Source organism: Rhipicephalus microplus, chromosome 6, assembly GCF_043290135.1.
Source record: "Rhipicephalus microplus isolate Deutch F79 chromosome 6, USDA_Rmic, whole genome shotgun sequence".
NCBI classification, from domain to species: Eukaryota; Metazoa; Arthropoda; class Arachnida; order Ixodida; family Ixodidae; genus Rhipicephalus; species Rhipicephalus microplus.
In genome coordinates, this window is record NC_134705.1 from 164479196 (window position 1) to 164495243 (window position 16048).

General features: G+C 47.0%; 1 protein-coding gene across 1 annotated transcript in view; it reads right to left on the bottom strand.

Annotated features, from left to right (window-relative positions):
* Window positions 1–4264, bottom strand: part of LOC142765020 (uncharacterized) — a 68451-nt gene extending 64187 nt beyond the window's left edge. The window contains exon 1 of the mRNA XM_075865566.1: window positions 4159–4264. Within this exon, the coding sequence (XP_075721681.1) occupies window positions 4159–4162 (4 nt within the window). The 5' untranslated portion in view covers window positions 4163–4264. The remainder of the gene's footprint in view (window positions 1–4158) is intronic.
* Window positions 4265–16048: the final 11784 nt, after the last annotated feature.

A 16048-nucleotide genomic window follows, 5' to 3' on the forward strand; every position in this document is an offset into this window, starting at 1 on the left:
CGGCGCTCCCTCAATGCGTCCCATGTGAACTGGGAACCAAACGAGTGTATGTGGCTGGATGTCTTTGTCCCGAAGAATCCACAAATGTTGGTTCTGATATTGTTTCTTTGGCAAATCTTCGGACCGGTGATCTCGAGTCGCTGTAAATTGTGGACCTCCTGTTATCTAGGAAAGCCAACGCAATCGCCGCTTGCTCTGTTATTTAAGCCACCGTCGTCCCGGCTGTAGTCGAGTTTGTGATACTGCCCTCGTGGTTGATGTTCACCGCCACATACGCCTTTTTCCCTCAGGATATATGGCCGCGCCAATGAAGCCATAGCCCCTGGCATGTTTCCGAGTCCTTAGTAGTAGAGCCTTTACCCTGGTCCATCTTTTACCCTCGTTATGTTCAGTTTGGACATTTCGTGGGATTAGGACAACAGTGATTTGTACTCACTGTTGACGAGGAATGCTGCAGAAGCGAGACTTGATTTACATCGGTGAAATCCCAAGCTCCCGCAGGATATTCCTACCGGAACGCGTGGTGGACAGCCAGGCGAATTGCACGCTCTCCTGTGCCTTTGCAATTTATTCCGTCGTGTTGTGCATGCCGAGAAAGAACAGTCTGTCCTAACTTGTGCACATGGGAAGGAAGCTCGAGAGCTTTGTTGATTGCCTTTATGAATAACGTGTTGAGCTTATCACGCTTCATCTCTGCCAGTTGTGCATGGCTGCAACGTCCGTGAAATGGCACATAACAAAGGCGTGCATCAACCTTACGAGGTGATCTTGTCCAAGTCCCTATTGCCTGTTGTCAACCCTTTTTATCACTCTTATGGCATTCTCAGTTTTTCTGGCAAGCCTCGTAATGTTAATGTAGCCATTCGACTGTAAGGTCATACCTACATCCCAGGGGCAGTTTACCCTGGGGATCAAGCTGCCCTCAGCTGTCCTAAGAGTGATGTCGCTGTCATATAACGGCTACCACCCTTTCAATTTGCGGATCCTGCACTTGGGCCTGTACAGCAGCACTTCCCATTTCCGCGACGAGCACCTAAGACCAATCGGTTTGAAGAAGGCCTCCGTGACCTGAATGGCCTCCTGTAGCACCGTCTCTATTCGGCCATCGCTGCCACCAGTACACCATATGATGATGTCCCCAACATAGATAGTATAATAAATGTCATTGACTTCACAGAGTCTTTAAGACAGATTGATCATGGTGAGTTTGTTAAATAGAGCCAGGGCAAGTACTGAACTTTGTGGCGTCCACAAATATCAAGAAACAACTTCTCCTTCCTTCTGGGCCTTTCGGGCCTCCGCATGACGCGCCGTACGAATATATCGGATGCTCCGCTAATATCTACGCTAGCCACAAATATGCTAGGATTGGTCGAGCAAGAGCCTACGACTTTCGGTTAGTCTGCAGGCAGCTGTTCGCACTGCTTGTTGTTCGCCGTATTGCCCGCGCTCACGCGTGCGAGTCTATCATGTTGGCGACCCTTTGAAGGCGTGTGCGCTACGCATGGTACATAGCGGCCCGATTCGTGTAAGGATGGGCCGGCGCGGCAGCCGTGGTTTGCCAACAAACACGCAGTTGAAGGAGTCAACGAACTTGTGCAAACCGGAAGTAGACGGTGTTTCAATCAGCGCGTCAGCGATGACCTTTGCCACGCGACATAGGGAGGGGCCTGGTAGGGCGTCTCGCTGAGAGGGCGAAGCGTCTTTGGGATAGGATACTAGTGGAGGGTAGCACAGGAGAGAGCGAAAGGAGGCACCGTAGCGGTTTCAATAATCAAACGAGTATAACTCCGCTGTTACCCCTGTAGTTCACATTGAAGCATCCAATTTCAAGAGCGAGCGAAATTCTTCTCTCGCCGAAACGCATTGTCGATCGCACGTGCTGAATTTGCTGAATTATAGAGCGCCATCTGCCGCGTGAACATTCAACTACGGGGCGAGCACGTGAAGGATGTGCTGTTCTTAGGGGGTTGTCGGTGGCTCTCAACTTCAGTGCGCCCGTGAAGAGTTAGATCTTTTTGTTTTGCGCGTTTCAACGCTCATTGCAAATCTGACGAGAAAATCAACTGCATCGCAATGTGCTCGTGACATAATTGGCATAGCGCAAGAAGCCCAGGAACTCGTACGTACCAGTAAATCCAAGATCGTTTCCTTTTTTTCCCCCACAAGTCGTTCTTTAGCAAGCTGTCTTTGTGCTTGCATGGGATGGCGTTTGTCGTATATGACGCGGTGGTTGCGCACCGATTCAATAAGCATTTAGGGTAAGCACACGTTACCTGACTGTGACATGACGAGTCAACCGGACTTGACTGCTTTTTTCTTTCAAATTCCTCGACTAGCGCTCTAATTGGTTCGCGGCGAGCTGATACGGCGGCAGTCGCCACGAAATTCAATGCGAGAGCAAACAGCGCGGAGAGGGCACTTGCGGCGGATCTCGCCGCTGGCGAATCGGATTCGGTGCGTTTTCAGCGGCCGGATTGCTCAGTGTGAACGAGCCACTACAGCACTGTTTCGCAAAATTCTCGCAGCTACACGTTCGTCAGTTACTCGCCCACAAAAATTTCCCAATCAGAACAGAATTTCAACCTCTGTGTGGCTTACGGGCAGCTAAACAACACCGAGTTCAAAGGCGAGAGAGTAGTCTCTCCGCTTCCCCTTGACTACCCTTCCTAAAAACGCTATCTCCTCGCCACTTATTTCTTCATAAAAGACGTCAAATGTTAGCACTAAGCGTTGAGCCAAGCAGGACTTCGTGCATTTTGACTACACGCTGCATGACACCTCCTCTTGCACAGTCGCAAATGCAGAAAATGAATTCGCTTTATCGCTCCGGTTATCCAATCGAGACAATGAAGAACGGGCATGCGAACGCATGGCGATGCAATATGGAGGATGATAATTAATTACAGATATTTCTCGTAGAACGACCTTTAGAGTGCTCATTTTCATCCTGACGTCACGGAAACCTGCTGAGGACGTCACGAAATGTACCGCGAAGACGCTAAACGCTGCGGGAGAATAACACGCTTGTTCGTCAAATTTTCAGTTTGTTCAGAGGCCCTTCAATTCACAATTTCCTACGCTTTACGAGACCAGTGTAAGCTTCTCCCTCTCGCCTTTGAAAAAGAAGAAAAAAAAAAAAACGTTGCATTGCCAAGGTGCATGCAGCGCAACCTTTTGCGAGGCTGTGAATGGTGTACTAATTAGAGATGAAAGTTCTTCTACTTCAAAACTCCAGCGTCGCCAAACACAAAAGCTTCCCATTTGGCTATGCTCATCACGAGATTCATATTAATGATTCGCCGAAACTTCGCTTAGTTGTTATGCCTGTTTTATTTTGAAGGTGGTGAAAAAGTACCACCTCGAATTTGGCAAGAAGCACAGTTCTAACTTACAAGGTATATCTCGTGGGCTGTCACAGCCTAAACGAGCTTCCATAAGTTTACCTAGCTTAGTCAGTTTTTGTCGGTTAAAGTTCATCTTAATGCGCCTTTGTTAATTTTTGTGACTATTTGTTTACACTAAAGTATTGTTGAATTCACGAACTGTTTGAAAATGGTCACCCTATTCTATTACTCGAAAACGATTCTAATAGGATTGTATATACTTATTCGATCCCTAGTCATCAATATACGATTCATATTCAATTTGACTAAACGATTTGCTATTTCCACAACCCCAACAGCAAGTGAAAAGTGTCACCCCTATGAAGGCGAATGCACTGCATCGTCTTACGCGGCGGAACATTTCACGCAAGGAACTCCAACTTACCGTCGTTAACCCTAACGCTTTCACATGCTACCTGGACAAGTTTGACCGATACCAGCCGTGAAACAATAGGAGCTGTTGCCGAGATAATACCTCGGTATGGTTGCATATATTATGTCAGCACGCCAGGGTAACATCTCGGCAACAGAACCGAAAGCTACGCGGCACTAGCGTCAATTAAACTCTTTCAGGACTCGCAGTGGAGCGTTCACGCTAAGCTTGCTGACGACTGTACATCAGCAAGCTTCGGCTCTGCACAAAGGGCGAGGCTTTTACCCTAGCTCTGAAATGCCTCGCCATTAGCCCTGTTTTGTGGCAAAATAGTTTTGTGTTGACATAGCATGAGCGTATGGCAAGCGGGCGAGCTTCCGCAATTTGGAGGACACTCACCCATGTTGGCGGTCGGTGTAGGCGAACGGCGTCCCCGGCTGGCCTTTTTCTTTCAAGGCTGAGCGGCCACTCTCTCGCACCCGGCCCGTGCTGCCGCGGCTACTGCTGACGCCGATGACGATGGTGACGTTCTTGAACAATTGCACGGTCCCACTGAGGCAGGGGCGTAGCCAGGGGGTGGCACACCGGGCACGTGCCCCCCCCCCCCGAGGGTTCCCCTTCTAAAATGAAGATCATCTCCCACCCCGAAATGTTTGTCGTTTTTCGCTATAGCATATAGAGCGACAAATGGCCGTTTTAAGGGGGTGCCTTTTCCGAAATGAAGATGAGGGTTTTTCGCTCATAACCAACGAAGCTGACACCACCACCGAAACCGTCACCGGAATATCTGCAAAACGAGTTCTCCATCGCTCTTTCGTTGAAATTATCACATTGTCCGTTACCAGAAAGTCGAGAAAGATAAAAATAAAATAAATATAAATTTTTTGGTACGAGTGAAGATCAAACCAGCCAGTTTGAGTGGAGAGCAGGTGTTCAGATCCTCTGCCTGGAAATGCAGCGAAAACAACCGCTGCTTTAGAAACACGCGGTTCCTGTATGTAGGTTTCACAACACAACACGGCATGTATTATCGTAGTAATATAGCGTTGTAAAAGCGACCGGTCGTTAGAAAATGTCATTATCATGACGACTTCATGGTTTAAAGCAGGCCACCCACTACGAAAAGCGCACACGTTATTACGCCTATCTTCTTAAGACTACGTATGGGGGCCACATTTGACGCGCAGAACTGCTCGTCATGCTAAGCATTTCACAGAATGCAGCCATATATAGGCGATAGCTTCACTGACACAAGCCAATTACAACTTTATCGAATACATTGCAGTAACCCACAATTTAAGTTTGTCGGATAACACCATACAAAAAAATATGCACTACATGGCTGAAGAAGAACAAAACTAGAAAGAAGGCGTTTAATGAGAAGAAGAAGGAGAGATTGGCCTGGAAAGCGGGTTTCTAGCCTGCTACTCCTCACGGAGGTAGGGGGTATAGGGAAAGGAAGAGAAAGAGGAGGGCATTGTTGAAATATGCATTAGGAACATTAATATTGTTCTTATATAATTTCTCTCTTTTTAAGCAAGCGTTGTATAAAAAAATTTCATTATAAGGTACAGTGTGGCCAATACTTTTTGTGGATATGAGCCAAGATCTTCTAGGCGACGAGACAAGACAAGACGAATTAGGGACTGGGTTCCTGACGAATTAGGACTGGGGATTTTTGCGTTCAACTTTTAAAGGCGTAGCTTTGTGCATGGTGTCAGGATTGTATAAGAAAAATCGGATGATAGATTGTCTTTTATAATTGAACAGAGCCATTGTACGCATGAGAAGGTGCACATCCATTTATTGTGTTTTCTGAAATAAATGCCGATTCAATTTTTTTACTTTGTAATGGCGTATGCAGCAAAAACGATGGGGACACACAGAGAAGGACAGATCTGAGTGCACACCGCACTGTGGGTCATCAGGTATCTTCTTATCTGCCTGTCCTCGTCTCTTGTGCTGCGCCATTACGAAGTAAAAATGACGCACCAACGAGCCGTCATCTATAACCTCTGTGATGTCACTTGATAGCTTGCGACCGTTATCATATGTCTAGCGTCGGTCCCCGAGTTTTTCACTCAAATTGTACAAAGCACTTTGTAAAAAAATGGACGCTGACAGCCCTCCGCAAATCCATTGAGAACAAGTACTTACGCACCAGTTCGTCACATGTGATCTTATGTATACCAGCAGGGGTCGCTGGTATCCGCCACACTCTCGCATATTACCAGAAACGCATGAAGAGAAGTGAGGTACCAGAGCTGGACGCGCGAAGCGCGCCTCACGCCACTCCTATAGGATCCAATACACCGGAGACGTCCGATGAGGCTGCGGTGACGCACAGTCCGTGTTGCAGCCCTTGTGTGTTCGAATACTCACCTTAGATGGCTAAATAGACAGCTTAATGAACAGCGGTCATTTTAAGTCTCATTATAATTTTCACGTAGCCGGCAAAATAGACAGCTCCGTGAAGACCGCATCGCAGACGAATACGATGCAGGCTACTTTGCTGTTTTAAGAAGATGACAGCTCAGTGAATCGCTCAAATAGATCGGATCTCACCGGAATGGTCGTCTGCACACAAGCAGACGCTTCCCCATACGCTCAATGTGAGTAACGTGTATTTTCTCTTGATTTCAACACGAATTAAACCAGAATCTACAACTGTTACGTTTGTTAAATTTAGCGCTTTTCTTCTCGACATGAGGTGGCGCATCGTCTCGTAAAAGCCGTCCAGACGTGTTTTAATTTTCAGGAAGCATGGGCTCAGTGCTGTCTTCTAAGCTGTCAGCGTAGACTGTCTACGTGCTGTCTAAGAATCGGAACACCTCCCCCTATGTCGCAAGTGCGGTCATAGGTGACGGTTGCTGAGGAACTTATAAGGAAACACCAATGGAAGTATGGTGGTAGGTACGGAATGAACGGAGTGTACTACTTGCTACTCAAAAGCTTTAGTGATGTTAACCATAAGTGGTGGGGGGGAGGGGAAAATTCGCGTCACTCTATCTGTTGGTTCAGTCCAACAGACAATGCACTTAAGTTATCTTTGGAAGTTTCATGCAAGAAAGAGTTGATGTAGACATGAAGTGCCGCCCATCGGGTGTTAGAATCAATGATAAAAGCGGCGGTCTTCATGCCAATTAAGCACTTTACTAAAAACACCAACCGTCTTCAATGCTACTAAGCAGCGCTCAGTCGCGAAGCGAAACATATCGCATTCCCAGTAGTTGGGGACATCGGAACATCAAACTAGCTGTTTTCGTTAGACAGAATTTTTTTTTTTTAGAATCTAACCAAGTGTTCATTGAAGTATTGTTGAGGCCCACAGGATGGCTTTCTGGTCTCCCACAGTAGAGTTTCAAGTACTCAAAACGGTTAAACACTTTTGCTGAACACATTTTGCTTTCTGTTACGGCAGGCCACCACTGTGGCCGATGAGAGATGGTGCTATATCCAGATGTCCCCAAATTCTGGTCATGCTTTTGTAATGCACCAATCTCTTTGCGCCTAAATATTAACATAGTGTAGAAAGTGCAGGTAGCGTACTGCTGTTGTCATCGACCGTGGTCTTAAACGTTAGAATATTACTTTCAGCCTCTGGCGTAGTTTGTCGATGTGACCTCATCAAGGGCGAGGCCCGCTCTTCCATAAAAAAGCACCCAGCACTCTAAGTCATTAACCACTTTTTGTAAACATTCTTGCGTGAACCTAGTTGGCCGTAGCGGGACAGCTCGAAGCTCTCCCATGGTCTAATACATCGTACTCAAAATCATCGAACATTTGTTCTGAACATACTCAATACATCAACACATATTGAAAATAGAACTTAAGACAGCTTCACCGAAGTAGAAGCATCGGTAGTACCAAATCCTGCTCATCTGGTCATTATTTTGCGAAGTCTGAAGATAGATACATAATCGTGTCCAAGGACTTCTGCTTCAACAGTTTTTGTCTTGAAGTTTCTTAAATGTGATGTCTTCAGGTTCCATATGCTGAACCACAGATGTGTGAGGTTCCATAGGCTGATGCAGCCTACGAAGTTTGGACTCGTTGCTTCGAGAATTCCACCTTAGGTTGGAGATTCGGCGTAGTAGCTGATCATACGTGGCCATGTTCGAAAAACTCTGAAACTATTTTTACTTCGGTTGATACCGTTTCCATTTCTTCACAGAAGGCAAAACATTGCATAAGGCAAATGCAAAACCGACAGTGAAGTCGTGCAACTGTCGATTATCAGGGAACCAGGTGGTGCATCAACAAGCCATGGTTTTTAGTCACTGATGCTTACATTCAATTTCTTAAAGGTTTCTTATAAATAATTCCTTTTTCCACGTTTTTCGTTTGTCACTATTTAATCTACCATAGATTAACTCATATTGTTGTGGTAGTAATATATATATATATATATATATATATATATATATATATATATATATATATATATAATCTACAGCTAAGGCACCGACCTTACGATTTCACAAGCACTGAAAAATCAAGAAGAAGAAATTAACTTGAGCTGGGCATGACGCATGTAGGCAGACGAACCGCTGGTCATTAAGGGTAACTGATTATATTATCAGTAAAGGAAAACGCATGAAGGGGACAAAGAAAGTTATGTGGGTTGATGAAATTAAGACGTTCTAAGCAGGTATAACGTGGAAGCATAAAGCACAAGACTGGGTTGATTGGCGGATTTTGGGAAAGTTCTTTGCCTTGCAGTGGGCATATTCGTGCTGCTGTTGCTGCTGCTGCTGATGATGATGATGATGATGAAATAAGGAAGACCTCACATACCGTTAAACTGTATCTGGAACAGAAGGCACCTACCCAATCGAGTTATTGGGCAATTAGCTGTTGGAGTACTCGCTAAGAACGGCGCTCGCTGTGGAGCCGTCCGTTAACAAAAAAGCAATGACGTTTCGCCGGCACTCAGATATTGTTTCGCCACAGCTACCACGCAGCACACTCCACTTGTCTCTTCTGCTCAGCGGCATCACCGGTTTCACGCAGCGCACTCTAACCCAAGGAAGCGAGTGGCGACCAATATTCGCAAGCACCACGAGAAAAATGACGTGCCTCGTGTTGCTCGCGTAATTCGGTGCTACTCAGCACTCTGCAAGCGTTGCGCATGCGCTTTGCCAGTAGTGGCGCCTTCCCGCTGTCTAGAGTTCTTGGGGCGGAACGCAGCCGCGCGATAAGCGAAACTGAAAAACCACGCTCGCAGCCACCGTATAGACCTTATGCGAAATGGCTGCCATCAGTCGTAATGCCCCTGGATATTTATAATAAGGGGGCATTAATCTGAAGGTCACTGTTCTGCCATCTGTCGGTCATATGCCATCTGTTCATACCACCATGTTAGAGGCTCAGCGTGGTGCAGCACGCACAGTCCGCGATTGTTGACGTGTCCGCATACGTAAGGCGTATCGACGTGAGGCGTGTATTGGCTGACAATCGCAATGCCGACGTATTGCTGCGTCCCTTGCTGCACACAGAGAGGAACTCGCAAATGCTGAAGGAAACGCGGTAAGTCGTAAACTTGCCGCTTGTTGTTTTTTTTTCAAGCTGAAGAGGTTTCCAGCGTGTGCTCCAGCTACTGGTCCTGAAACGCGTGTATGCTTTATACTAGCATTTGTACAAGACGTGCACTAGCATTTGTACTCATGTTCTTTCATATTGCTGCATTGCGAAGCAAGAAATTTTTTTTGCAACGTTTTCACTGTCAGCTGTTTAACAAATGAATGTGGGCCCCGCCGTGGTGGCCTAGTGGCTGAGGTACTCGGCTGCTGACCCACAGGTCCCGGGATTGAATCTCGGCTGTGGTGGTTGCATTTTCGATGAAGGCGAAAATGCTGTGGGCCCATGTTCTCAGAGTCGGGTGCACGTAAAGGAAACTCAGCTGGTCGATATTTTCGGAATGCTCCACTACGGCGTCTCTCATAATCATATAGTGGTTTGGGACGTTGAACCCCACATGTCAATCAATCAAGTGGAGGTGACTAGCTCGCTTCCCGCATAAGCCACGTTCACGCAACTAGCTTTATGGCAGCTAATATCGCGCGCCTGCATTTCGTTGAAGGTGCGGAGCCCAATCGAATGCTTGAAAAACGTTCGCAGTCATGCGCAAGTCATCCTACTAAACGGCTGCTGATCACACTTCAGAAGAGAAAACGAAACTACATCAAACAAGGACGCTTCAGCACCGGAACTCCCTTCTCAGATTAAACCGATGACGCGCAATTGCTTCTAATTAAGCGTGTGCCATTACCAAAACGTAGCAAACAAAACAACACATTCAACGAATTGTAGGCGCGCGCAATTAGCTGCGATAAAGCTGTGAATTAGCTGCCATGGGGCCCTCTCCACACAGCTTTCTCTGTGCTACGCATACACAAATCATGCAAAAGATTCTTTGTCTTCCCGGCCCGGGCCCAATCTCGTGGCGACGGAGGCATGGAGAGTCAGTTTATGATGCCTCAGTTAGTGAAGTCTGTTGCTCAAGGGATACTGTTGTGCGCTCGACCAAAGGTGTTTGATGATGTAGTGCGTTCAATGAGACTGTAGAAAAGATGACGTCGTAGAAGCAGTGGCAAGTTTTGAAGAGGGTCGCTTAGGAGACATGTGATCACCTCCTACTACGAAGGATTTGAGGAGGAGGAAGAAAGTTATAGCGGAGAGACAGGGAGGTTAGCCAGTTCTTAGACCAGCTGGCTACCCTGTGCAGGGGAAAAGGGTGAAGGGAATAAAAGATGTTAAAAAGAAATACTACAAAGGATAACGAACCCTTAGCGCTGCTGTGTAGGTAGAGTGAAACGTCAATGTGGTGAATGTGACAGGATCTCCGCGCAAACCAACGTAACAAGACCCAGATATGAAGTGTAGCTCAGGGTGAAAATCCGATTTGTTTTGATTGCAAATACAAACACTAAATTACTGTTTGTTCTGTCTGAAGTCAAAGACTACCACATTGCTGTTTCTGTAAATAATAAACGCAGAAGGGACGAAAAGTTCGAGCAAAGCGGTATACCGAACCAACAAATACTTAATATACTTCGTCGTTTACCAGTGTCAACATGATCGAGCGCACTTAGCCAGCGCTGATACGACAGAACGAAAGCTTGAGAGGAAGAGGCGACGCAGTAACTCTGCACAATGTCGGATCGGCTCGTCTGTTGTAATTCACGGCGGTGATTTATTGCTTCCGTAGCCTTTTTTCATAAAGTCTTGCGGTGAATGAGTAAAACCTTGTTGTGGGCACGTTTTGTAGGTGTTGAGCACCCAACCTCCGAGCAATTATTAGACATCTCTGGAAGTTGCAGCCGCCACACATACGAGGAACGTTGCAACTCTTTCACAGAAACACGAAAAACTAGGCACCACACGTACGACGACGCAAATAAAAGCGGTGGTCGTCTGCTTACTTTCCCGATAGTGATGAGCAAGTTCGCCAACTATTGCGCTTCCGTCTGCGCGCAACAGACGTATAACTGGAGAGCCGCATGAACACTCATTCAACAGGTGGGTGTTACCGCCCTACACAAATTGTTTACACTTTCTACTCTTTCCGCCACGTGGGCGCCTGCCCGAGGAAAGAGGCAGAGGAGAAAGAGTCCTGACATTTGTATCGTGAGTGCGGCCGAACGGGTTAATGGGTCGTCGAAGCCGTCGCATTCCGTACTAATGTTCCTTCTTCCCAGCTCCTCGTATATGAAATGCCTTCGCCTGCCTCCCTCGGTGGACGGTCTATATGTAGAAAGCATGTGGTTAGGCTTGCGAGTGACTCGAATGTCTTCTTTCCTGTCCGAGCAACGGTTTCTCAGACGCCCAAGACATATGAGTGAGTGGCGTTTCTTTTGTACTGTTGAAGGATGGGCCGGAAGCTGAATTTTTCCGTGAGCGTTGCCATGCAATCGTAACAAAGGTTTGCTGGTAGCTGTTATATGTTTGTTCGTTAAACAACGTGTGCTTTTCATTTGTTTAAATGCGCATGCCGCTACTCGTACTTGGGTCTCTATACTCGGCGTTATTGGCCGACAATACGAATGTCGGGGAAGGGGGTCCTGAGCTTCTCTGGGCCTCTCCCTTCCCTACCTGCCAGGAACGGATTTGCCCAATCTTCGTGCTTGCGGGTGTCCAACGCATTTGTGACTTCGTTCAGCGCTGTCTTTTGGTTGAATACCTTGTTCCGGTTTAACCTAAAAGGTTAATGTAGTGAAGTGCAACTGCTCAACATTGGCTGACTGTTGTTGTTGTGGCAGAGCGACTTCAAGCTACGCGAAGCCAACCAGAGCAAAAAACGTTAAAATTAGGCGAATCCGTGTATTAACCATCATATCCATGCCATGGCCAGTTGCATATCACCAATGAATCATTCCTTCGCTCTCCGCAGATAACGTGAAAAGAAGCTACAATTGGTTTCGTTTACGCTTGAACGCGATGCGAGCAGCCGCCTCAGCATGCAAGCCAAGTACTCGTGTGTTCTCTTCTACGAAAGTTTACATTGAACGCGAGAGAAAAGTCACAGCATTCTGACCTGTCTATCGGTGTATTCCCGTTTCCACCTATCACCTCGCGCTGCGTAAAACTTTTTCACACATGTTTGGCCGGACACTCTCCATGAACCTACATTTGTAGCTAGCATGTACAAGTACGTGCGTGATCAACCTAACGTGCCTATAATCGAGGCGCAGGATCATTTTCGCCTCCATGGAAAATGTGGTCGTCGCGGCCAGAATTTCGTCCCCCTATCTGCGGTTGACCATTCGAGTTCCCAAGTCAATAAAGCATCATGTTTAGTTCCGCTGAAAAGCGGAACTAAACAATTGTTAGGAAGGCGACATCAGGGGCCTTCGGCCGCCGATATCTTCGAAAGATCGGCATGGCCATAATTGAGTTACCATACGGGGGAGACCTTGTGCTCTCCACCTAGTTGATTAAAGGGGACGGCCGCACCTCTTCTGTGCACGCCTGTGACTACCAGCAACCTATATTTCTCATACTCACCCGTCCTTATATGTCAGCCTTGCTGTAGTGAAAGTTAGGGAGGCGACCATGAGAACGCCGAGACGAAGGCGGAGACAGACAGACAGACTGACGGACAAACAGACAGACAGACGGACAGACGGACAGGCAGACAGACGGATGGACAGACGGACGGACGGACAAACAGACAGACAGACGGACAGACGGACAGACGGACAGGCAGACGGACAGACAGACAGACAGACAGACGGACAGACAGGCGGACAGACAGTCAGACAAACGGATAGACGGGAAGACGGACAGATGGACGGACAGACGGACGGGCGCGCAGACGGACAGACGGACGGGCGGGGAGACGGATGGACGGGCGGGCAGACGGACGGACGGGCGGGGAGACGGACGGGCGGGGAGACAGACAGACGGGCAGATAGACGGGCGGGCGGGCGGGCGGGCAGGCAGACAGACAGACAGACAGACAGACAGACAGACAGACAGACAGACAGACAGACAGACAGACAGACAGACAGATAGATAGATAGATAGATAGATAGATAGATAGATAGATAGATACGGTCAAAGCAGTCATTTCACCAATTAAAAGAGGTAAAAAAGTAAGACAACGAAACGCTTTTTTGATTGAAAGCATCTATGTTTGTACAACTGATAGAATAAGTAAAATATCATTCCTAAGGCTGACAAGCGCCGTTCTCCGTGTCAGTGTCGGGTGCCACAGCAAGATACGGAGCTAATAGGAGTCAGCATGATTTACGTTATTCCGTGGAAGATGAGGCATCGTCCATGATCTCTGTTGCAAACGAGTTTGTCTTCACGAAGGATTGTGGTTCATCGGAAGTGATGTTGACCGATTGCCTCGTCCCGTAGCTGCGCACAAAACAAAACAAAATCAGAGACTCGTTTTATGTTCTACACAGGACTCAAAGCTGCCCTGAATTGCGTTTAAGCCTTGTCAGAACGTGCTGCTGAGTGGTACTTGGTGCCCTTGACAACACGTGACCCAAACCTTATAGCGCAGCATACGACCTTGAATTTAAAGTGAATTCTAGAAAGCAGCTAGAACTCACTCCTTCTATCTACAAATAATGCTATACACCCAAATTGCTGCGTCATGTACCCAAGGTCTACGGCCAATAACATAATTGAGCATCATCAGTTACATAGTTACCACGCCCACCGCGGGATCCCGCCACGTGCCTTCATGCTTGCTCATGATTCCACTGAAAATAAGCCACGTTTCCGAAGAAAAAATCGAAAGAAAGTACTCAAGGCAATGACTTCCGCTGACGAAGCCAGGCATATTCTTGCCCGAATATCATCTGCGTCTCTGCTTAACTTTCAGTGCGATCACTGGTACGAAAAGAAAACAAAATCACTCCGAACGCGCAGCAAATTACTGTAGCTACTTTTTACTAAAACATTTTCCAAAAAATTTTGGCAAACTTCTCGGATTTGAAATTTGCTTCGGCATTAGAATTTTGAGGCAATAAGATCGTTCATTAAAGCCATTAGATGATTGCTTCAAAAAGTGTGTCAGAGCTTTTTTAAAGAAAACTGAAACTGATTAAGCTTCAAACTTGAATTTCACACCCTCATTCACGAAGAAATTTATTGAAGTTCAGCTTGAATACTCAGCTTCAGGGCAGTTGGAAAATGTAATTTAGTACCAGGCGCATTAGGCCGTCTACATTTTAGCCTACGAGTGAGGTGCGTGAAATTCAGGTATTGGACAGTGATTTGGTCAGTTATTTTCAAACCTAATACTTCGGAGCTTTCTTTCACATCGTCTACATTTTTAAAAACTTCGCATTTTTTCATAACGCATCACATTCGCAATATATATATATATATATATATATATATATATATATATATATATATATATATATATATATATTGTAAGATGGCGTCCAGTACCCTCAAGACTCTTCTTTATTGACTCCAGTATGTGCCCCACAACCTAAGCTTGACTAGTGATGATGAGTATGTACAGATGAAAAGATGGGACGCACAAACAATGCTCACACTTATTTTCCCCGCGCACTTGAGCGGCCAGTCCGGCCGAAACTTAGGCGGGAAATGTACGGCGAACAAAGGGTTTAAGACGTGAAACGTGGACTATCTCGGAGGCACGGTAACGACGGTCCGAGGAACCCTCGACGGGAGTGACAAGGTAATTAACAGGGGATGTCTGTTCAGAAATAACGTAAGGTCCGAGAAAGCGTGACTGAAACTTTTCACACAATACTGGACTGCGAACAGGCGTCCAAAGTAATACTTCATCTCCAGGACGGAAAGTGACGTCTCGACGGAAGCTGTCATAGCGTTGCTTGCGGTCTTGTTGACTGGCCTCCGTGTTGAGCTGAGCACGTTGCCGTGCCTCAGCAAGCCTGGAAACGAAATGTTCTGGCGTAGTCGTGGACGTTTTTGTCGTTACATTGAAGAAAGAGGCGTCAATGGTGAATGTCGGCGCACGACCCTAGACGAGGAAGAAAGGTGAATACCCGGTGGTTCGTTGAACAGCGCTGTTGTGTGCAAATGTTACGAACGGCAAGATTTTGTCCCAGTTATCGTGGTTCGGTTCGATGTACATGGATATCATGTCGATTAGAGTCTGGTGGAATCGCTCTGTCAGGCCTGTGGGTGGTAACCGGATGTGGTCTTATGAACTGTGCCACAAGTTTTTAGGATTTCATCGAGAATTGTGGACAGGAAGGCCTTGCCTCGGTCACTCAACAACGCGCGAGGTGCACCATGACGCAACACAATGGCTTCTAAAAAGAAGGCGGCAACGTCTGATGCAGAGCTAGTGCGTAGAGGAGCAGTCTCCGCGTATCGTGTGAGGTGGTCGACAGCTGTGACAATCCAGCGGTAGCCCGCTGGCGTTACGGGAAGTGGCCTGACGAGGTCTACTCCGACAACGACAAAAGGTGTATCGGGACATGTAATGGGTTGTAATAGGCCAGCAGGAGCTGAAGTTGGTCGTTTCCGGCGTTGACAAAGTGTGCAAGAAGTGACATAATTAGCCACAAAGGTAGAAAGATCAGGCCAGAAGAAACGGCTCCTAACGCGGTTGTAGGTCTTTTGGAATCCTAAGTGTCCAGCTGATGGGTTGTCGTGAAATGCTTCGAGAACTTGTTTTCGCAGCGAACGGGGAAGTACTGGCACCCACCGATGCCCATCCGCATTGTAAATATAACGCTGCAGGACGTTGTTCTCTAGCTTGAACTGCCGTAGCTGACGACGTAGTCTGGCATTAGGTGGAGAAGATGAGCCATTCAAGTATCCG